Source organism: Camelina sativa, chromosome 18, assembly GCF_030686135.1.
Source record: "Camelina sativa cultivar CO46 ecotype springtype chromosome 18, ASM3068613v1".
Classification (NCBI taxonomy): Eukaryota; Viridiplantae; Streptophyta; class Magnoliopsida; order Brassicales; family Brassicaceae; genus Camelina; species Camelina sativa.
In genome coordinates this window covers 412,300-433,623 of record NC_141897.1, presented here as the reverse complement: position 1 = coordinate 433,623, position 21,324 = coordinate 412,300, and the positions used below count along the sequence as shown (strand labels likewise).

Here is a 21,324-nt window from a genome sequence, read left to right as displayed (position 1 = left end):
TGGAAAGTAACAAATATAGATAGGTGTGTGGGAATAACAAATGAAGGGTTTGTTAATGAAAGAGTAAAAGGAATGAGAGAGAAAGGATTCCAGAGATATTTTCTGGATGAAGGAAGGTAGAGGAGAGATAGAGAGTAATTCATTTGTTCTAATCTTTTTATGTAATTTGTGCAATCTTATCCCAAAACTCATTCATTATGATGTATTTCCTGCCATGCAGTTTTTGTGTTTAGATTTGTATCAATCGGTGTTCAGTCTCCTGGAGGAGAGGATGAAGAAGGAGATGATAGAAGAGATGGTAATAGTAGGAGGTTTAGTAATGGTTCAATTCGTATACGCGGGCAATTCTTTGCTCATGAGTTATTTGATGTCACTCGGTCTCGGCCCTTTTACCATTGTCATCTTCTCTACATTTGCCACTTTCATTGTCCTCTCCCCTTTCGCCATTCTCTTCGAAAGGTTTGCCTTGCCCTGATAACTTTTTTCACATACCTTAGAAAAAACCAAACTTTTGTCTTTTCACATATTAAAATAATGGTTTGTTGTTCTAAAAAGGAAGCAATGGCCCAATGAGCTTAGTCTGAGGCTGATTGTTAAGCTAGTTTTGATCGCCTTTGCTGGGTCAGTATCATCCTCCCCCATTTGCTCTCTTTTGTTGCGTTTTAAAAGTATGATACTTCGTTTAAAATTGGCACAATTTCTTAAACAGGGTTACTCTGTTCCAGTCTCTGTTTCTAGAAGGAATCAGGTTGACATCACCAGCAATGGCGACAGCGATGCCTAATCTCGCTCCTGGTCTCATTTTTTTCATAGCTTGGATCGTTGGGTGAGTAACTAAATCCTTGTTTTAACATGCGATCTCATACGGTGTTTCCAACAGTAAGTGTGTCTTCTTTTCTGGATAGGTTAGAGAAGATGAATCTGAAATGTGTGTACAGCAAATTGAAGATCTTAGGGACATTGTTGTGCGTGTTCGGCGCTTTAACTATGAGCCTAATGCACAGCACTTCGGTAAGACTCAACGAATACGATAATGCCTCAGAATTCGTGTTTGATCGAGACAGAGTCCTCGGTTGTATCTACCTTCTTGGAGCCGTCTTTGTTTTATCAACCAACGTCGTTCTTCAGGTAAGTAACATGGCTCATCAATCATCATATAAAACCAGTTTTGATAAATTTTCTAGAAACCGGTTATTGCAGGCGTCGGCATTGGCAGAGTTTCCAGCACCGATATCGTTAAGTGCAATAACGGCATTACTAGGAGTGTTGATAACAACGGTGGTACTGCTATTACAAAACCGAAAAGCAAAAGTACATGCCACTTCATTTGTTAGTTTCGGTAACCTCGTTGGTTATTCTGTCCTGGTAAGTTTCAGATGAATCAGTCGTCGTTATACATAACATTAAGTAAATTGGTTTATGGTTATAATATTGGAAATGGCAGGGAGGGACAGTGAGTGGAGCATGTGTTAGCTTTAATGGATGGGCCATGAAGAAACGTGGACCGGTTTTGGTTTCAATGTTCAGTCCTTTCGCTACTGTTATTTCGGTTGCTTACTCCGTTTTTACATTAGGAGAGTCCGTTAGCCTTGGAAGGTAATATCATTCACACAACTCTTTTAAAGTGGTAACATTTGAGTTTCTTACTTTTTTAATGAATGATTTAACAAAAAATAAAAATAAAATTGCAGTGTGGGAGGGATGGTGTTGATGTTTGTAGGGCTATACCTCGTGTTATGGGCAAAAGGCAAAGAAGGGTTTTCAGAAATTGAGAGTTTTGAGAGTGAGTTTGTCTCTAAGAAGCCTCTACTCTCTTGATTGTTTGCTTTGTTGTGTATCATCTTCTTCTTCTTCTTCTATCAATTTATGGGAAAAAAACAAAAAATGGTAGAGAGTTGGATATCGAGTTGGATATCAATTTTTTTTTTATTAGTCAACGGGGGGGGGGGGAATAGAAATTTAGAGATTTGATAGTTTTTTCGCAGACCATTGATAGAAGATGATGGATGAAGTCACAAACCATATCGAATTACAAGTTTGTTTCATAGTATGTTTTTTTTCCTTCCTCGTGAGTTAAATCAATCATCTTATAACTCCACCAAAGATGACAAGCTAATTAGCATGTGTATAATGTTAGTATACCAAATTTAGTGAACTTAGATTTTTTACAATATGTTTTAAGAAAATACCCTTTAATGTAACGTGAAATTACTCAAATTTTTACATAATTTCAAAGTTATCTTTTCTTTTTAACGTCTTTAGATAAATTTAAAATAATTTTACCTAATCTTTTTTTTTGGTAAGTATAATTTACCTAATCTTTGAATAAACAACTCCTTAAACAAACAGGAAGTTTTTTTTTTTTTTTTTTTTTTGGTGATTAAACAAACAGGAAGATAATTAATAATGAGGAAAAGTTATCTTGTGAAATTTTTAAACATACATACTATTATTATTGTGGAGATGCTTTAATTAGATTTTTATACATCATCATTTATGGAACACAATCTCAATCTATATCATTTTCTCTGATCTATTTATTAATTTAAGGGTTTTTAATCAACATTATTGATTTTTATTCTCTGTAATTTATTTTGGTAAAACGTTATGAAAAGGTAACTTTATTGTGTTTTTCTTTTATATATTGAAATAAGTGATGCGGTCAATACTACTATATTACTCACTAGTCAATAGTCATTAACGTTACCAAAAAAAAAAAAAAAAAACGAATTAATTGTTTTTGCTGACGTCATAAAAATGGATTCATCAATACATACATAATCGTCCCTATGAGGAATCATTAATCTTGTGGTTACCCTTACAAATAAATATAAAAGGGTAATTTCGGAAAAGAGAATCCAAAAAAAAAAAATCAAAGAGACTCTCTCTCTCTCAATCGATCTCGAAGATTTCACCGACTAATCGGAGTTTCAATCGGAGATTAGATCCGGGAAATCACCGACGATTCCTTTCTAGATTTGGATCGGTCTATACCACTCTCTACTCTATTTGATCTTTGATCTTCTATTAATTTTTAAACTTTCTTTTTGGAATTGATCCTCTCGCGAGAAAGCTTGCAGATCCATCCATCTCTTTCTGTGATTTTTGTGGGGTTTTAGGGTTAGGGTTTTTAATTTCGATTCCGGTTGTCGAATTTGATGGCTTCGACTGCTGATTTCTTGTTGGAGGATCAAACGGATGAGGATTTCTTCGATAAACTTGTTGATGATTCCTATACTCCCACCGCTTCTTCCTCCGCTAAGGAGCTAAAATTAGACGACGGCAGTGACTCTGATGATGCCAAAGCTTTTGCGAATCTCTCTGTTGCTGACGATTTTGTGGGTGATGGAGATGTCGCGTTGAACGAAGCGGTTTTGGGGAACCATGTTGTTGCAAACGAGGGTACGAGTGGCTCGGTGGGAAAAGACGAGCCTTCTTCATCTATTGCCGCCGCGGAAGCTGTTCAACTTGTCAGCAGCGATGCCAATAAGTTAAGGGAGGATGATGTGGTGAGATCGGAGGTTGATGATATCCCACTACTATCTGAAACAACAAAAGAAAGTAATTTAGTCGACGGATCTGGGAGTCCTGGGGTTAAGGAGGTTGATTGGGGTTCGTTTTGTGCGGATTCATCTGCCAACGACGGTCGTGGGTTTGGTTCTTACTCTGATTTCTTCACTGAGTTGGATGGACCTGCAGGAGGAAATTTAGTATCTAATGATACAAACAACACAAGTGTTGGTTTAGATCATTCGGCAGGGTTTGAGCAACATCAGGGTCAAGTGCACCACGGTTCTGCAAGCGGGCAGTATGTAGATGACAGTCAATCTTGGGAAAATCTCTATCCTGGATGGGCTTATGATGCAAGCACTGCCCAATGGTATCAAGTTGATGGTCATGATGTAAGCGCTAATTCACAGGAGAGTTATATAAACTCAACAGTTGCTGCTGATAACTCGGATGTTGCTTATCTGAAACAGAGTACAACATCTACAGTGGCTGGCACTACTAAGAGTGTGTCTACTTGGAACCAGGTTTCACAAGTGGGCAGTGGATATCCAGAACACATGGTATTTGACGCGCAGTATCCTGGATGGTACTATGATACAATTGCTCAAGAATGGCGGTCTCTGGACAGCTACAACCAGGCTTCTCAAACATCTGTAACTGGTCAAGCTCATGATCAGCATGTTCAGAATGGTCATGCTCTTACAGCTATGTATCACAGTAATAGCGAGAGCAGTATGTATAATGTTAATGATAAAAACCAGACATTCAAAGCGCAAGAATTTGCTATTCAGAGCCAACAAGGAAGTTGGGACCAATCTTACCATGCCAACAACCAGCAGGCTACAAACACTTGGCAATCAATAAATGCAGGTGAACATGAGTCGGCTGTAATTTCTGATTCATTATCAAGCTTCGGAGGAAACCAGCAATTAAAACCTGCGGCGGAACAGTTTAAGCCAAATGTGATTGGAACTCAGAGCTTCATCCCTCAGCATATGAATGTGGCTAGTGTCACGCAGAATGGACCATTGAGTTTCTCAAACCATTCCTTTAGTAGACAGCAAGCTGTAGGTGATGCTCAACAATCTTTTCAGACCAATCAGCTTTTCTCCCCAAGCGCAGGAAGATCATCTGATGGGCGTCCACCACATGCACTTGTTAATTTTGGGTTTGGTGGGAAGCTCATTGTATTGAAGGATAATAATGGCCTTCTGCAGAATTCATCATTTCGGAGTCAGGTTAGTCCTTATGTGTGGATTATCTTTAGTTTATTTTACACCTTGGTAAGTCTATGCCAACTACTGTAGAGCTGTTACTTTTTTTGGGTGCCTATCATTAAACATTCATGAAATATATTGTCCAATTGTAACCTCAATAAAGTGAAATATAATTCTGGTTTAACTGCTGATCTTATTCTATTTGAATTCAAAGGGAACTGGGGGAAGCACCGTCTCTGTCTTAAACTTGGCAGAAGTTATTTCAGGGAGTGCCTCTTATTCAAGTCCCGGGGAAGACTCTTTGAGCTACTTCCGCTGTCTGCATCAACAATCTCTTCCAGGTCCTTTGGTAGGAGGAAATGTTGGAAGCAAAGAGTTGCATAAGTGGATTGATGAGAGACTACTAAATTGTGAATCTTCCAACATGAATTTTTCAAGAGGGAAACTCTTAAAGATGCTTCTTTCTTTGCTCAAAATATCTTGTCAGCATTATGGGAAACTCCGATCTCCTTTTGGCACTGATGCATCGCAAAAGGTGAGCAATTCATGAGATGTCTTGTCAATTATTTTCTTAAAGGAAACATTTGTATAGGTTGCAACTTCCTCATCTTGGTATTTACACTGAAACAGGAGACGGATACTGCAGAAGCAGCAGTCGCCAAACTTTTTGCATTCGCCAAGAAAGATGGCATCCAAAATGGCGGTTATACTCCTTTTAGCCAATGCCTGCAGCATTTACCACCTGAATCACAAATGGAAGTGAGTATTTGACATTAAATCCCATATGCTCTTTCGATGAAGTTTTGTTTTTTCCTGATTAACTCATGTGGAAGATTTTCCCAGGTAACTGCTTCAGAGGTTCAGAATCTTCTGGCTTCTGGTAGAAAAATGGAGGCTCTACAATGTGCACAAGAAGGCCATTTATGGGGACCAGCACTTGTTATCGCGGCACAACTTGGGGATCAGGTCCCTTTCCCTTGGTTGCTATAGATCTAGACATATCACTCTCGTTGATGTTTTACTGACATGGTTGATGTCTTTTATTGCAGTTCTATGTAGACACTGTGAAACAAATGGCCCTGCGCCATCTGATACCAGGGTCACCTTTACGAACATTGTGCTTGCTGGTTGCTGGACAACCAGAAGAAGTGTTTTCAACTGGAAGTACAAGCGATATCCATTTTCCTGGTTCTGTAAATGTGCCTCAACAACAACCACAGGTAATACATTAACCATCTATTTATTTCTCCCCTGTCAGTCAATGTGATAGATTAAAGTGAGAAAAAATAAACTTGAAATGCAATGACAGAAAACGTAGGGTAGAGACAGTTCTCTACCACAGGGACCTAGTTCACTCTTTGATTTCAAAGGACATATTTTCTTCTGCAACTCTGCCACAGGGAGCTTTTTAATAATGTCTCTTTGTTTCCTTGAAATTCAGTTTGGAAGTAGTAGCATGCAGTGCATGCTTGACAATTGGGAAGAGAATTTGGGTATAATAACTGCTAACAGAACCACAGGTGATGAGCTTGTGATTACTAATCTTGGAGATAACATATGGAAAGAACGGGGAGAGGTGGTTCTCTGCCTTGTTGTATTGTTTTACTTTATGGAAGACTTTATAATGACATTTACATTACTGTTATGAATCAGATAATTGCGGCGCATATTTGTTATTTAATCGCGGATATGGAATTTGATCCATACTCAGAAAGCGCCAGAATCTGCCTTGTTGGGGCGGACCATTGGAAATGTCCTCGAACATATGCAAGTCCCGAGGCTATACAGGTGATTTTTTTAACACTGGATTTTAGTTATCAGAATACTAGACGGAAGATTCTATTTTGAGAATATCATGAATAGAAACTCTGACGAAATTCATGGAGTACACTATTCTTTTTCTTGTTTGATATTGTCTTGATTCGTCGATTGATCTGTACATGGGCAGAGAACAGAGTTATATGAATACTCCAAGGCGCTGGGAAACTCTCAGTATATCCTGTCGTCGTTTCAACCATATAAAATCATATATGCCCATATGCTGGCTGAAGTTGGTAAACTTTCGGCTGCACAAAAGTAAGAAGATTCACTTTCCATCATCTACTCCTTGGTTAGACTGTATACGGCTTCTTGATGTCGTTCATCTGTGGCTGTTACAGGTATTGTCAAGCAGTATTAAAATGCCTCAAGACTGGTCGATCATCTGAAGGAGAAATGTTGAAACAGTTTGTTCTATCTCTTGAAGAGAGAATCCGTATCCATCAACAGGTAGAACTTACAAAACTTCTGGTTCCAATAGAATTACATAAAACAGTTGATTTTTCCGGTGTCTTTTACATCTGTTAGCTGCCTTTTCCTTTTAATGGAAATGTGCAAGTTGCCAGAAAAAGAAATTGCAACTGTGAATAAGAATTACGTCTGTGAGGTGTACTTCGATTAAAGATGTAAAAAAAGAAATTTAAACTTTATGGATATCCATACAACTGGGAATAATGTAAAGCTTCTTTTTTTTTTTACTAATGATCCAACCTAATTAGACATTTCTATTTCAGGGCGGGTATGCTGTGAATTTGGCCCCAGCAAAACTTGTTGGAAAACTTATGGGCTTTATTGATAGTGCAGCAAATCGTGTTGTTGGGGGCATGCCACCACCTGCACCACATTCAACAACTGGAAACCTACAGATAAATGAGTATCAACATCAACAGCAGGAAGCGGCGAAGTTACCATATAGTCAATCGGCTAATACAATGTCATCATTGATACCACCTGCTTCAATTGAACCCGTACATGAGTGGGGTGTGAACGGGAGGACAATGGCGGCACATTCTAGAAGTGTATCAGAGCCAGATTTTGGTAGGACGCCAATACAGGTCTATATCACTAGAAAACCATTTCTTTTTCTTCTTTTTTATCAGCAACAGATGTCCTCATCATGTAATCTCCCCATTGCCGCCTCCCTACCTCGGATAATTCTCTGAATCGAGTAGTCCTAAGGAGGCTTTCCAACTTTACCAACCAAATTGGGTTTAGAAAACCATTGCTTATTGCTGAAATATTTACCTTTTTCTGATAGGATCAGGCTAACTCCGCAAAAGACAAAGCTGCTGATGGGGTGACACAGGTGAAATCAACTCGGAGTGTCCCAAGTTCTCGGTTTAGCCTTAATGTCATAATGAAGAACGCTGTGGGGAAGTTCTTCTCTCGGCCATCTAAAGAGGTGCACCTTGCTAGATATTAAGATCGTGATGTATCTTCTTGAACTTATTCTAATCATTGTGAATCATGCTTTGGGTGAAGGCAAAACTGGGTGAGGAGAATCAGTTCTACTATGATGATAACCGAAAGATATGGGTGCAAAGAGGTGTGGAACCGCCAGCTGAGGAAGCTGCACTACCTCCTCCTCCAACGTTAGGCGTATCACGAAGCAACTCATTGGGCTATGAAAACAAATCTGACATGAAGAACGAGATGTCTCCTACTGGTGGGAGCTGGAGTAGTGGCAGCCCAACTCCGTCGGAAAGTTCGTCTGGAGCCCCACCAGTCTCACAGAGCTCGAACCAATTCTCAGCTCGTGGGCGTATGGGTGTGCGTGCAAGGTAAGCAGGCCGTTTGAGAAAATTCAGATATTAATCTGTGAAGATTATCCTGGATCCTAAATCCTAAATCATGAGCATAAATGTAGTGTCAGATTAGAATAGCATTAAGGAGAGAATATAAGTGACCTTTGATTTATTAGAGCTTTGCGTGTGAGAATATAAGTGACCATATTTTTCTTGATTGCAGTTACTAGTTGTGCAGCTAAATAATTAGTTATGATTTGTCTGATAGATTACTAAAGAAAAATGCTGCTGAATCAAATGTTCCTTTGTTAGTGTTTTACTGTAGATAAGGTGCATGCTTAGAACTGATAATTTAACTCTTATTCTCGGGGCAGATACGTTGACACCTACAATCAAGGCCGTGGAAACTCGTCGAGCATGTTTCAGTCACCTCCCGTACAATCTGCTAAACCACCAATTCCTGCAAAAACAAAATTCTTCGTCCCAGCAGCACCTGCATCGTTTGCAAACGACCAGGTAATGGAATCGGTTAGTGCTGAAACAAGACAGGAGAACTCAGGAGATGAAGCAGTAGTAGGCTCTGCAGGCGCTCCACCCCCACGCCAGTCGTCATTCCAGTCCCCTACACCATCTCCGATGACAATGCAGAGATTTCCAAGTCTAGACAACATGAGAAGAAGTGGATCAGGAATAAGCCTAGATGGTGATCTTCCTCCTTCAGGTTCAAGAAGAACAGCTTCATGGAGCGGAAGCGTCAACACCTCGTTTATGTCCCCAACGAGTGCATCAACATATAAACCAAGCCCGCTCAATAGTAGCAGTAGCAGCTTAGGAGAGGAGCTTCAGGAAGTGGAACTGTAAGTTGAAAAATCTGTAATATCAACAAAAAAAAAAAAAAAAAAAAAGAAGTTTTGCTCACTGACAGTCACAGGTAGATCCGATCAATCAATCAAATGTTAATCCATGAGTTACCCAAAATATATGGAACACTTACTCTGCTTCTGTCAACGATAGGGGGGCAATATGTAGTATGCAGTTTGTATCATTTGCTTTTTTTTTTTTTTTTTTTTTTTCTAAATATAAAATTCATTAATTTCTCTTTGTTAACAGACTTCAGAAGTTGCACAATAATATATATTCATTAATATTTTCTCTTTGTTAAATTCGATTTTCATCAATCCAAATTTTTGTTTACCCTTATTATTAAAAAAAAAAAAACAAATAAGCAAAAAAACTTTAGTGTCCGAAATAGTGTGGTTCAACGCGAGCTTTGGTCCGGAAACGTGGACCTTGAAAGAAAAAACCGGTGGTATCGACTAGCGAGCATCTTGGCCACGCACGTGCCTGCCTGCCTGCCTATTCATTTGGTCTTTTGTTTTATGTGGGCTGGCCATTAATCATTGGGCCGTGTTTTTATTTTTATTTTATATATAATTTATTTAGTTTGTCCGATCTCAGCTATATAGTTAATTAACGGATGAACCGGTCGGTTAAGGAGCGATCCAATGGCTACCGTTGTATTCATCAGATCTGTGTGGAGCTTTAGAAGACACAAAGAGAGAGAGAGAGAGAGAGAGAGAGAGAGAAAGGTCTTCTTCTTCTTCTTCTTCCTCCAACGTAAAAGGAAAAAAAAAAAAAAAAAAAAAACCAGAATCCAATTATATATGTCTTCTTCTTCCTTCCGATATATATCACATCACATCTGGATCAGTAATTTCGTCAAACACGTCGTGAGCATCTTCCAGCTAACCGATTCTTGCGTAGAATCTGAAAAAGGAAACTGGAAAATAAAGCGTAGCTGCTTAGAGAAATCTCTCTGTCTGTGTGTTCTAGCTGTCGTCACAAAGAAACGTTGCCGGAGAAGCTCCCGTTTTTGAGATTTCGTAAAATCTGTAAGTTTTTTAAGACACAGATCTTTGCATTTGATGATCCCTTCCAACAGATCGGGTCCGCCATGTTGGATGCATATATAGAAACGTTAATAGGAAGACATAACTCGAATCATACTGGAAGACAATTTTGGGGGAATACATCATCATCTATTGTGTAGGCTGTGAGATGGAAACAAAAGGCTTCAATTAGACGTAACAGTTTTTTTTTTTTTTTTTGGAAAGTTACAAATTTGGGTGGATCGGAATTTTTCGCCGACGAATTCTTCTTCTAGGTTTTGGATCGGAGTCTTAATGGCATCGTCATGCTCCACTTGATCGATTTGTTCTATAGAACTACTTCCTTCGGCATTATTAGAACTACTTGCGCGGTGTGATTTTTTTATCTCGTTTTGGATTGATGGCTTCGGCTTCTCAGTTCCTGCTGGAGGATCAAACGGATGAGGATTTCTTCGACAAGCTTGTTGATGATGCCTTTTCTCCCACCCAAGCTCAGGCTTCATCCTCTGCCTCAGACCTGAAATTCGACTACGGAAGTGACTCCGATGACACCGGAGCTTTTTCTAATCTCTCCATTGCCAAAGATCCTCCTGTGCCTGATGGAGTTGACACATTGAATGAGGGCGCAAGTAGTTCTCTGGGAATAGACGACGATCCTTCATCCACTGCCCTGGATCCTGTTCAATTTGTCAACAGAGACGATGAAATAAGATCAGAGGTAGCTGAGATTCCACTATCTGATACAGCAAAAGAAAGCAAGCTAGTTAATGAGCCCGGGATTCCTGGGGTTAAGGAGCTTGATTGGGGTTCGTTTGATGCCGATTTATCTGTTAATGACGGTCGTGGGTTTGGTTCATACTCTGATTTCTTCACTGAGTTGGATGGAACTGCAGGAAGTTTACAGGGAAAGGCACAAGGAGCTGTGGCCACCGGGGGAAACTTGGTATCCAATGATACGATGAACACAAGAGATGGTTTAGATAATTCCCCAGGTTCTGACCAACATCAGGGTCAAGTGCATCACGATTCTGCAAGTGGGCAGTACGTAGATAATAGTCAATCTTGGGAAAATCTCTACCCTGGATGGAAATATGATGAAAGTACTGGCCAATGGTATCAAGTTGATGGTCATGATGCAAGCATTAATTCACATGAGGGCTATGAAAACTCAACAACGAGTAACTGGGATAACATTTCTGCTAATAACTTGGATGTTGCTTATCAGAGACAGAGTACAACTTCCGCAGTGGCTGGCACAGTTGAGAATGTGTCTACTTGGAACCAGGTTTCACAAGTGAACAATGGGTATCCGGAACACATGGTCTTTGACTCCCAATATCCGGGATGGTACTATGACACAATTGCTCAAGAGTGGCGCTCTCTGGACAGCTACAACCAGGCTTTTCAAACTACTGGTCAAGCTAATGATCAGCATGTTCAGAATGGCAGTTCTCTTGCAGCTATGTACCATACTAGAGAGAGTAACGTACATGATGTTTACGATAAAAAGCAGACACTCAGAACGCAAGAATTTGATACCCAGAGCCAACATGGAAATTGGGATCAATCGTACTATGCCAACAATCAGCAGACTACAAACACTTGGCAATCAGAAAATGCAGGTAACGCTGAGGCGGCTGTAACTTCTGCATCATTATCAAACTTCGGAGGGAACCAGCAAGTAAATAATTTGTACAGTACAGGATCTGTGGCTGAACAGTTCAAGCCAAATGAGATTGGCGTTGAGAGCTTCATACCTCAGCATACGAATGTGGCTAGTGTCACGCAGAATGGACCTATGAGTTTCTCGAATGATTTCTATAGTAGACAGAATTCTGTAAATAATGCTTCACAATCATTCCAGAACAATCAGCTTTTCTCCCCAAGTGCAGTAAGATCATCTGATGGGCGTCCACCACATGCACTTGTCAATTTTGGATTTGGAGGAAAGCTTATTGTTATGAAGGATGACAGTGGTTCTCTCCAGAGTTCATCATTTGGAAGTCAGGTTAGAACCGAAGTGGTATTTTTCATTAGGTTATTTTACACTCCACGCAAGTTTATATTATGCTCATCATAGAACATGTATGAAAGACATTCTCCTGTTAACCTCATAAAATGAATTGTGAGAATTTTTTCAATGCTGACCTTTTTCTATCCGACTCAGAATGGAACTGGAGGAAGCTATATCTCTGTCTTAAACTTGGCAGAAATTATTACTGGGAGTGCCTCTTATTCAAGTCTCGGGGAAAACTCTTTGAGCTACTTCAATTGTCTGGATCAACAATCTATTCCAGGTCCCTTGGTAGGAGGAAATGCTGGAAGTAAAGACTTACATAAGTGGCTTGATGAGAAAATTTTGAATTGTGAATCTTCCAACATGGATTTTTCAAGAGGGAAACTTTTAAAGATGCTCCTTTCTTTGCTAAGAATATCTTGTCAGTATTATGGGAAACTCCGGTCTCCTTTTGGTACTGATGCATCGCAAAAGGTGAGAAATTCATGAGTTGTCTTGTCCGTTCTTGTCTTAAGGAAATATTTGATATGTATTACAATTTTCTCATCCTTTTCTGTACACTGCAAACAGGAAACGGACTCTGCTGAAGCTGCCGTAGCTAAACTTTTTGCAAATGCCAAGAAAGATGGTGTACAAAATGGTTATGGTCCTATTAGCCAATGCTTACAGCATTTACCACCTGAATCACAAATGCAAGTGAGTATTGGACATCATATCTGGTATTTTATCTTTCGATGATAATGATTCTAAAGTTAACATAGTCTGGATTTTGCTAATTAACTCATTTGGAAGAATTCCCCAGGTAATTGCTTCAGAGGTTCAGACTCTTCTGGCTTCTGGTAGGAAGATGGAGGCTCTCCAGTGTGCACAAGAAGGTCATTTATGGGGACCAGCACTTGTTATCGCGGCACAACTTGGGCAACAGGTTTTTATCTCTTGATTGCTATAGAACTAAGCATTCCACTGTGGTGCTTGGTGGACTGACTTGGTCGATATCTTAATTGATGCAGTTCTATGTTGACACTGTGAAACAAATGGCCCTTCGTCAGCTGGTTCCCGGGTCACCTTTACGAACATTATGCCTGCTGGTTGCAGGGCAACCAGCTGAAGTTTTCTCAACTGGAAGTACAAGTGATCTCTCTTTTCCTGGTTCCATAAATGTGCCTCCACAACCTCAGGTAATGCATAAACCATCTATTTCGTATCAGTAAGATAATGTAAAAAACTTTGAAACTTGTTGACAAAAGATGGAGAGATCACAATGAAAACTTGTACTGAGGAGTACAAAGTATTAAATTCTAAATAGGTAAAATCTATTGTTCCTTCCAAGAATCCGATAAAAACATAACCCCTACTGCTTTTCAAGAGCTTATTAGATAGGAAATAGGAAAACCCCAAATCCCGAATAAGAAAAATACAATCACCTCATGATTAAAATGCTAATCAATCAATCTCCACCAAATACTAGATATTAATTACTATGATTAGTCGAGAATTTTATAGACAGTGAGAACTCTGAGAAGACACTGCAAGAGAAGAAATATTTCTCTACATTGGGAACTACGTTACACTACCTTTGCAAACGACATATTTTCTTATGAAGTTCTGCCTGGAGAACTTGTTAGTAATGTCTCTTTGTTTCCTTGAATTGCAGTTTGGAAGTACTAGCATGCTTGACAGTTGGGAAGAAAACTTGGGTATAATAACTGCTAACAGAACAATAGATGATGAGCTTGTCATTACTCATCTTGGAGATTGCATGTGGAAAGAAAGGGGCGAGGTGGTTTTCTGCCTTGTTGTGTTGTTTTACTTCATGAAAACTTTATCATGACATTTGAACTACTGTTATGAATCAGATAATTGCGGCGCATATTTGTTATTTAATTGCGGATAAGAACTTTGATCCATACTCAGAAAGCGCCAGACTCTGCCTGGTTGGAGCGGATCACTGGAAATATCCTCGAACATATGCAAGTCCAGAGGCTATACAGGTGATTGTTTTTATAATTTTGGCTTTTAGTTATCATCATACTAGCCGCACAATTGTATGTTTATCATAAATACCATCCATGTTCCTCAAATATGTTGCATAGATACTCCAACGAAATTCATGGAGAACACCATTCTTTTCTTTAATTGTTTGATGATTACTTGATTCGTCGATTGACCTTTGCATGGTCAGAGAACAGAGTTATATGAATACTCTAAGACGCTGGGAAACTCTCAGTATACCCTGATACCGTTTCAGCCATATAAAGTCATATATGCCCATATGCTGGCTGAAGTTGGTAAACTCTCGACTGCACTGAAGTAAGGAGATTCACTTTCCATCATCTACTCCTTTGTTAAGCTGTGTAATGGTTTTCTGATGTCCTGTGTGCTTTGGCTGAATCAGATACTGTCAATCAGTAATAAAATGCCTCAAGACTGGGCGATCACCTGAAGTGGAAATGTGGAAACAGTTTGTTTCATCTCTTGAAGAGAGAATCCGTATTCACCAACAGGTACAACCTACTCTACTTCTGGTTCCAATAGAACTTCATAGAACTGTTGATTTTTTTCTGGTTGATTTACATCTGTTAGTTTTCTATTCATATAAATGGAAATGTAAAATAAGATTTACATCTGTGAGTTCCTTTCCATTGATTTTAATTGTGAAAATGAAACTCAGCCGTATGAACATCCATAAAACTTGGAATAATCTAAGGCGTAATCTTTTCTTTAATGATGCAACTTAACAATGCATCTCTATTTCAGTGCGGGTATACAGAGAATTTGGCCCCGGCAAAACTTGTTGGAAAACTGCTGAACTTTTTTGATAGTAGAGCACATCGTGCTGTTGGGGGTATGCCACCACCTGCACCACATTCAACCAAAGGAAACCTACAGGGAAATGAGTATCAACATCAACAGCAGGAAGCCACTAAGTTACCATATAGTCAATCAGTTAATACAATGTCATCACTGATGCCCCCTGCTTCAATGGAACCCATACATGAGTCGGGTGGGAATGGAAGGAGAATGGCAGTACATACTAGAAGTGTATCAGAGCCAGATTTTGGTAGAACGCCAATACAGGTCTATACCAGAAAACCATTATCTTATCACCGCTAATAAATAATTTAAAATATGGAATTTAGAAAAGATTTCCCTTTTTCTAGGATATGGCTGGCTCCTCGAAAGAAAAGGCAGTTGACGGGGTGAAAAAGTTGAAATCCTCTGGGACTGTGGCAGGTTCGCGGTTTAGTCGCATGCTGGAAAGTGTAGGGAGGGTCTTAGCTCGGTCATCCAAAGAGGTATACTGCTAAATGCTTTGGTCGTGATGATATCTCTTGAACTTATTCTAATTTTTTTGGTTCATGCTTTGGGTTAAGGCAAAATTGGGGGCAGAAAATCAATTCTACTATGACGATAATCTAAAGAGATGGGTGGAAAAAGGTGTGGAATCCCCAGCTGAGGAAGCTGCACTGCCTCCTCCTCCTACAATAGGCTCATTCCAAAACAACTCGTCGGGTTATGAAAACAAATCTGACGTGAATACATCTAATGGGAACTGGAGCTCTGGCGGCCCAACTCCATCAGATAATTCTTCCGGAATCCCACCAATCTCACACGGTTCGAATCAATTCTCAGCTCGTGGGCGTACGGGTGTGCGAGCAAGGTAAACAAATAGCTTGAGGCACTTTAGAATTATATTGTATGGAGACTATTCTGGATTCTAAACCATGAGCGCAATTGTACCGTCACATTAGGGAGGGATTATAAGCCACACTTGGTTTTACTACTAGGAAAGTGTAAAAGATGAATCATTCAGTATGAAATAAGCATAATTTTCTTGATTGTAGTTGCCGTTCTATAGCTGTGAGTTGTAATGTTTTTGAGTGTAAGTGTTTGCTGTCTTGTTAGTGTTTTACTGAAGATAATACGCATGCTTAGAGTTAATCATTTTCCTCTCTTTTTGTGCAGATATGTTGACACCTTCAATCAAGGCCGTGGAAACTCTCAGACCATGTTTCAGTCACCTTCCGTACAAACTGCAAAACCACCAATCCCCGCAAAAGCAAAATTCTTTGTTCCAGCAGCACCTGCATCGTTTTCAAACGACCAGGTGATGGACGCGGCTGCTGTTGAAGCCAGACAGGAGGACAACTCGGCAGATGAAGTAGTAGCCTCCTCAAGGGCTCCACCACCAATGATGATGCAGAGACATCCAAGTATGGATAACATCCAAAGAAATGGATTGGGAATAAGTGTCAACGGGGATCATCAGCCTCCGGCTTCCAGAAGAACAGCCTCATGGAGTGGAAACTTCAACACTTCGTTTACGCCTCCGACTAGTCCATCAACCTTCAAACCAGTCCTACTCAACGGTAGCAGCAGCAGCTTAGGAGAGGAGCTTCAGGAAGTGGAACTCTAAGTCACGACTCTAAGTCACGACTCAGCAGTTTTTGGTCACTGTCAGAGGTAGGAAAATTGTCTCACAGAAACCAATCCATGAGGGAAACATGGAGCTTGGAATTTACGCCGCCTTCGTCTTCTTCAGGGGCAGGCAATATATATAATGGTAGTTTGTACTTTGTATAGATGATTCTTTGCTTCATTTGGGTTTTGAGAATGGAACCAAAAGTTGTCTTCGGGAGAGTTGCAAAACTGTACCTTTTTGTTTTTCTCAATATATAATAAGGTCAAATCTGACCAATTTTTCATGTATCGCTTTCTCTCTTATTCATTATTTTTTTTCTATGTCAGCACAATGTTACACATCCTTTTTTAGTACGAAACTGTTGAACTTTCCAGCCAGTAATGTCTAGATTTGCATGCAATTCTTCCTGATTGGCTAAATCATTTTGCAATATCTCTTAACTTCAGTGAATATAGCAAGCCTTGTTTTTGTGAAACTTCAAGAGTAGCCATCCTTTGCTCTGCTTTCTCCTGGTCTAATTTTATCTATCAATTACCTCTCAGTTTCGAGCTATATATATATAGCTCATTGAGGGACTTTTTGATAAAGAAGTTGCTAGTTCCTCAAGTACTTAACAGCTACTGGAATTGATGATCACCAGCAGAGAATCCGATTAAGAGTAGAGATTCTCAAGTCACGATGAACAGATTACGATTGGGGATTCAGAATTTCAGATACAAGATTGTATAAATCAACTTCCCTGGGTAAAATACAGACGAGTTATTAGCTCCTATTGTCCTATTACTTAATCAAGATTGTGTATAAATTAACTTTTTTTTTTTTGGCAGCACACGAAAAACATTAATTGAAATTGTATACAAATGAAGAAGATGCAATTATGCTCTGTATCACAAGGTATAAAATAAATCGGGAAAAGAATAAAAACAATAAACGAATGATATAATATAACTAAGCTAGGAGTAGAAGCAAAACGTAGTTTGAACTTTGAACTTTGAACTTTTGGTTAGGCATCTCGTGGAGCGATCCAATGTCTCCCATTAACGAAGCTCTTAGCAATAAACGGATGGGCCGAGTCATAGTCCAACGCTCTGGCCCATGAGACGCCTCTCGTCGCTGCTGCTCCTGGCCCGTAGCAATTGTACACTCCAAAAAATGCCGTCCTAATATTTCAGCCATTTATTAATTTCTTCCTATTAACGTCTCAAATCATACATTTATTAGCACTGTAAAATAATAGTTACGTACTTGCTTTTGTTGGATTTGTGGTCCCAATCGTCCCAGCCACCATGAGCGACGAGAGCATCGAAGTAGGTGTAGGCGTAGACGATACGTGAGTATTGGCCCATGGCACGGCCTACGTACAACGGACCCGTACCCGTTACCCGACAACCCACGAACGCGAAACCCGTTTTCTCCTCCGGGCATGTCCTCCCGTGCGCTGCTATCGATCCGAATCTTGACGCTATCGAATGCAACTCACAATCCTTCACCAACAAGCAACAACACATATATTATTTAATGTGTAATCATTTTCTGTATAAGACATATATATGCATTTATATTACAAGTCCCCATATATTAGTCTGTTTTTGGTAATTAGGAGTCCTTACTTTATACATGGAGCGGCCGTTACCGAAAATAAAGTCGATAGAGCCTTCAATGTAACACTCCTTGAAGTAGTGACGGCCAGCATCGTCGCATAATGTGTCTTGCGCACCGTAGAACCCACAGCCGGAAAAGAAAGCTTTATCCCCGGAGATTCTAAAAGCTACCGCTTGCCACCCTTGCATCCCCGGCAATGGAGCCGGCGCAGTATTCTTCACATATCAAAAAAAATATATAACAAATAAAAATAAAGACTCACATTTTTTTTAATGAAAGTTTTATTAAAATTAATTGCTTTAGAAATATATATCGAGTACCGTGAAGCTAATGTTTCTAGCGGAGAAATAATTAGCGTAGACGGTGACGGAAGCAGTTTGATAGGTACGTAACTGTTGACCGTCAGGGCCACGGTCCGACGCACGGTCGTGCCACTCTATAACCGTCACGTCCCGACCCGCTCCTTTGAACGTTATGTACGGCTTTGTCGCTGGAACCACCACTTTCTCTCTGCACACATGAAAAATGTATTAAGGTTGCATGTGAGCATTATATTTACACTCAGAAAAAAAAATTAAAAAATTAGCTAATTAAGGTTTATATATATATACCGGTAATATCCGGGAGCAATCTTGATAACGATACTCATGTTATTGTTCTTTGGTATGGAATCAACGGCGTCTTGGACGGAACGAAACTGAGCATGGCCGGTAAGTGAGACGGTGATGACTTTGTGACCTGAAGGACCCACCCATTTCCGGTGGTGATGGTGTTGAATCTGTTGGTCTTCGGAGGAGTTTGAGCAAGCTGCAATCAATGAAAAACGAAAACATAAGCAGTTGAATAATAATAGTAAGAGAGAAATAGAAAAAAGATAATTAAGACGGGAATTAGTAAGTTGCGCCATTGGAGGGGAAGTGTGGAGAAAGGAAACGGTCGATCGGGAGTAATTGTAAATTACGATGGAATAAGATCGATGGTTTTATATATGTGTACTTGTTATGAAGTGGTCCTCTTGTACGTATCAGTCGCAACGGTTATATTTTTGTGGTGGAGTGAAGGCAAGAAAGGCAAATTAAAAGACAGACACCAATAAATCTATTATCTATATGTTTTTTTGTCTTCATATGTATTACTTTATTGTTTTAAAACCAAGAAACAGAGTCCTTATTTCTCTGTCTTATTTCTATGTTTAAAAAAAAAAAAAAAGTAGACTGCCTATTAACGTGTTAGGTCGTCGTTATTTTTTTTTCTGTTTGGAATGACGTGTTTGGCTAATTATTTTAGGTCTTGAGTTTAGGGTTTGTCTTTATTTCAGATTCGACCAATGGAATAGCTTTATTGTTAATAATAAAAATAATATAGGAGCCCATGATTTACTATTTGACTGTGAATACTTGTTATTTTTCGTAGTCTATAGCTGTAGTTATATAGTATTGTATATTGGGATGCCCATAATCATGATAAGATTATTGGAAGCATGCTCTCAGTTAAGCACACTAAATGTAGCATGAGGAACCCTCTCTCTCTCTCTCTCGTTTGTATTTTATTTCTATATATATTGCACAGTACACATACACTCAAAGTCTCAAACCATACACAATTTGGATGTAATTAAATGGGAGAATATGGACAATAAAACGGGAAAAAAACGAAATTGAAACGAGAAAGGAAAATGTGATTATAAGTGGGAAAGAAGATGGAAATGGGTGAAAATAATAGAGAGAGAGAGGCTAGGACGTGAATTTATGATAGTGCGGACACAGTGCAATGCTACTTCTTAAGCATCACGTGAACCTCAATTTGGTCCCACTTCTTTCGAAAAGTAGCACTCACTCATCATCATCATCATCATTCGTCAATATATCCACAACCTAGCAACCTATATATAATTTATGAACGTTGGAGATTGTTCCAAAACTTTTTTGTTAAATCCGAATGGGACCATATAATTCTTTGATATCTGATCCATAAAATTTACAAAGCAATCGAATGCTAAAACATAATATACAAAGCAATCGAATGCTAAAACATAACATACATTCAGAACAAACCAAATCATAGTTTGTTTCATTTTAGAACTACGTACCTCCGAAGAGTTTTTCTTACAAGGGGTTCAAATTTTGTTTGTTTCTTTTTTTTTTTTTTTTGTAAATTGTAAGAATTTTTCTGGTTTTATCACTACTTTATATTTAATCATAAAACCCCGCTTACCCAAAAGATATATTTATCAACTGTCATATAACAAATATAATTAGAGATACCCAAAAAAGTCTTGAAAGTGTGTAAAAATAAGTTTGAATAGTTTAGCTATAAGATACCACATACCAACTACTCAGTACACATATGGAGAACTCCTGGTTCCCTAATGGTCGTGCTTCCGCCCTGAACCCATCGAGTCACACTGCTGGTGAGAATCAAACCCCACCCCCTGATCCGCCTGACCCAGCCTCTTCCTCCTCTCTGTCCCATTTTCCTCCCCTTTCCTCTCAAAATCCCAGAAAACCAAAACTCGCACAACAAACTGCTCGCTCTCTAGAGCCTGTTGTTAAGAGTTCTATTCCCTCTAACCCTCCTAATATTGATGTCGAGATGCATCTGGTTGAATCCCCTACTGCAAACCCACCAAAATCTGTACTTCGTAACCCTAGATCTGGGATTACTCTTCCTGAGAAAATCACTATTCCAACAAATTACACTGTGTTAACTCCTAAATCTACTTCTCCCCTCCTCACTAACAAAGCTTCTGCCTCACTATCCCAAACCACCAAGTCAAAGCCGCTCACTACTCCCATTGTGTTGCCCAGTACTGTGCAATGTGCTCCTGTTTCAGGACCTCAACCCACAATTATTTTGCCACAAGCTCAACCATTGCCACTGCCTCAAGTGCCACAAGTTAACCTGGCTCACTCGCAACCTCCTCAATCATTGCCATTAGCGGGTAAAACTTTGGTGGAAAAACTAAGAAAGTCTGTGGATAGGTCGTTAAAGAGGCTTGCTCTCGTCACAGTTACTGAAACTGGTCGACCTAGAGTTCACATCCCTGACCAAGTCTTCAATCGAGGGGCTGAGCTTCATAAGGATTTCATCATATGTTTTTTCA

At 39.5% G+C, this 21,324-nt stretch overlaps 4 protein-coding genes across 9 annotated transcripts; 3 read left to right on the top strand and 1 right to left on the bottom strand.

The window, feature by feature from the left end:
* The first annotated feature begins 25 nt into the window (after positions 1 to 25).
* Positions 26 to 2,248, top strand: LOC104760144 (WAT1-related protein At5g47470-like). Of its 3 annotated transcripts, none has more exons than XM_087499375.1 (8): positions 26 to 116; positions 221 to 459; positions 556 to 621; positions 710 to 826; positions 906 to 1,128; positions 1,201 to 1,365; positions 1,445 to 1,596; positions 1,692 to 2,248. In XM_087499375.1, the coding sequence occupies exons 2-8, from the start codon at positions 272 to 274 to the stop codon at positions 1,816 to 1,818; spliced, it is 1,038 nt and encodes a 345-aa protein (XP_087355501.1). In that variant the 5' UTR covers positions 26 to 116; positions 221 to 271; the 3' UTR covers positions 1,819 to 2,248. The 3 variants fall into 3 exon arrangements, with proteins under 3 accessions (XP_087355501.1, XP_087355502.1, XP_087355500.1); XM_087499376.1 differs by having other exon boundaries at positions 36 to 134; XM_087499374.1 differs by lacking the exon at positions 26 to 116 and having other exon boundaries at positions 215 to 459.
* A 457-nt stretch (positions 2,249 to 2,705) lies between these two features.
* Positions 2,706 to 9,453, top strand: LOC104760143 (protein transport protein SEC16A homolog). 3 transcript variants are annotated; one of them, XM_010483016.3, is made up of 13 exons: positions 2,706 to 4,748; positions 4,942 to 5,262; positions 5,358 to 5,486; positions 5,571 to 5,693; positions 5,777 to 5,947; positions 6,169 to 6,303; positions 6,381 to 6,515; positions 6,676 to 6,803; positions 6,887 to 6,995; positions 7,280 to 7,600; positions 7,810 to 7,947; positions 8,028 to 8,326; positions 8,665 to 9,453. In XM_010483016.3, the coding sequence occupies exons 1-13, from the start codon at positions 3,159 to 3,161 to the stop codon at positions 9,149 to 9,151; spliced, it is 4,086 nt and encodes a 1,361-aa protein (XP_010481318.2). In that variant the 5' UTR covers positions 2,706 to 3,158; the 3' UTR covers positions 9,152 to 9,453. The 3 variants fall into 3 exon arrangements, 2 of the variants coding, with proteins under 2 accessions (XP_010481318.2, XP_010481317.2); XM_010483015.3 differs by having other exon boundaries at positions 2,709 to 4,748; positions 7,804 to 7,947; XR_015588949.1 differs by having other exon boundaries at positions 2,803 to 4,748; positions 7,280 to 7,583; positions 7,804 to 7,947.
* Positions 9,454 to 9,782: 329 nt separating this feature from the next.
* LOC104760142 (protein transport protein SEC16B homolog) lies at positions 9,783 to 16,906 on the top strand. Of its 2 annotated transcripts, none has more exons than XR_015588948.1 (14): positions 9,783 to 10,182; positions 10,405 to 12,187; positions 12,347 to 12,670; positions 12,767 to 12,892; positions 12,999 to 13,121; positions 13,207 to 13,374; positions 13,851 to 13,976; positions 14,053 to 14,187; positions 14,386 to 14,506; positions 14,592 to 14,700; positions 14,954 to 15,274; positions 15,358 to 15,492; positions 15,571 to 15,857; positions 16,163 to 16,906. XR_015588948.1 is itself a non-coding variant. In XM_087499373.1 (14 exons), the coding sequence occupies exons 2-14, from the start codon at positions 10,580 to 10,582 to the stop codon at positions 16,611 to 16,613; spliced, it is 4,041 nt and encodes a 1,346-aa protein (XP_087355499.1). In that variant the 5' UTR covers positions 9,783 to 10,182; positions 10,405 to 10,579; the 3' UTR covers positions 16,614 to 16,906. The 2 variants fall into 2 exon arrangements, 1 of the variants encoding a protein (XP_087355499.1); XM_087499373.1 differs by having other exon boundaries at positions 14,379 to 14,506.
* A 420-nt stretch (positions 16,907 to 17,326) lies between these two features.
* On the bottom strand, positions 17,327 to 19,330 carry LOC104760141 (putative pectinesterase 68). Its single transcript, XM_010483011.3, has 5 exons — positions 18,833 to 19,330; positions 18,542 to 18,731; positions 18,230 to 18,436; positions 17,865 to 18,103; positions 17,327 to 17,779 (listed from the first exon to the last, which is right to left on the bottom strand). The coding sequence occupies exons 1-5, from the start codon at positions 19,126 to 19,128 to the stop codon at positions 17,623 to 17,625; spliced, it is 1,089 nt and encodes a 362-aa protein (XP_010481313.1). The 5' UTR covers positions 19,129 to 19,330; the 3' UTR covers positions 17,327 to 17,622.
* Positions 19,331 to 21,324: the final 1,994 nt, after the last annotated feature.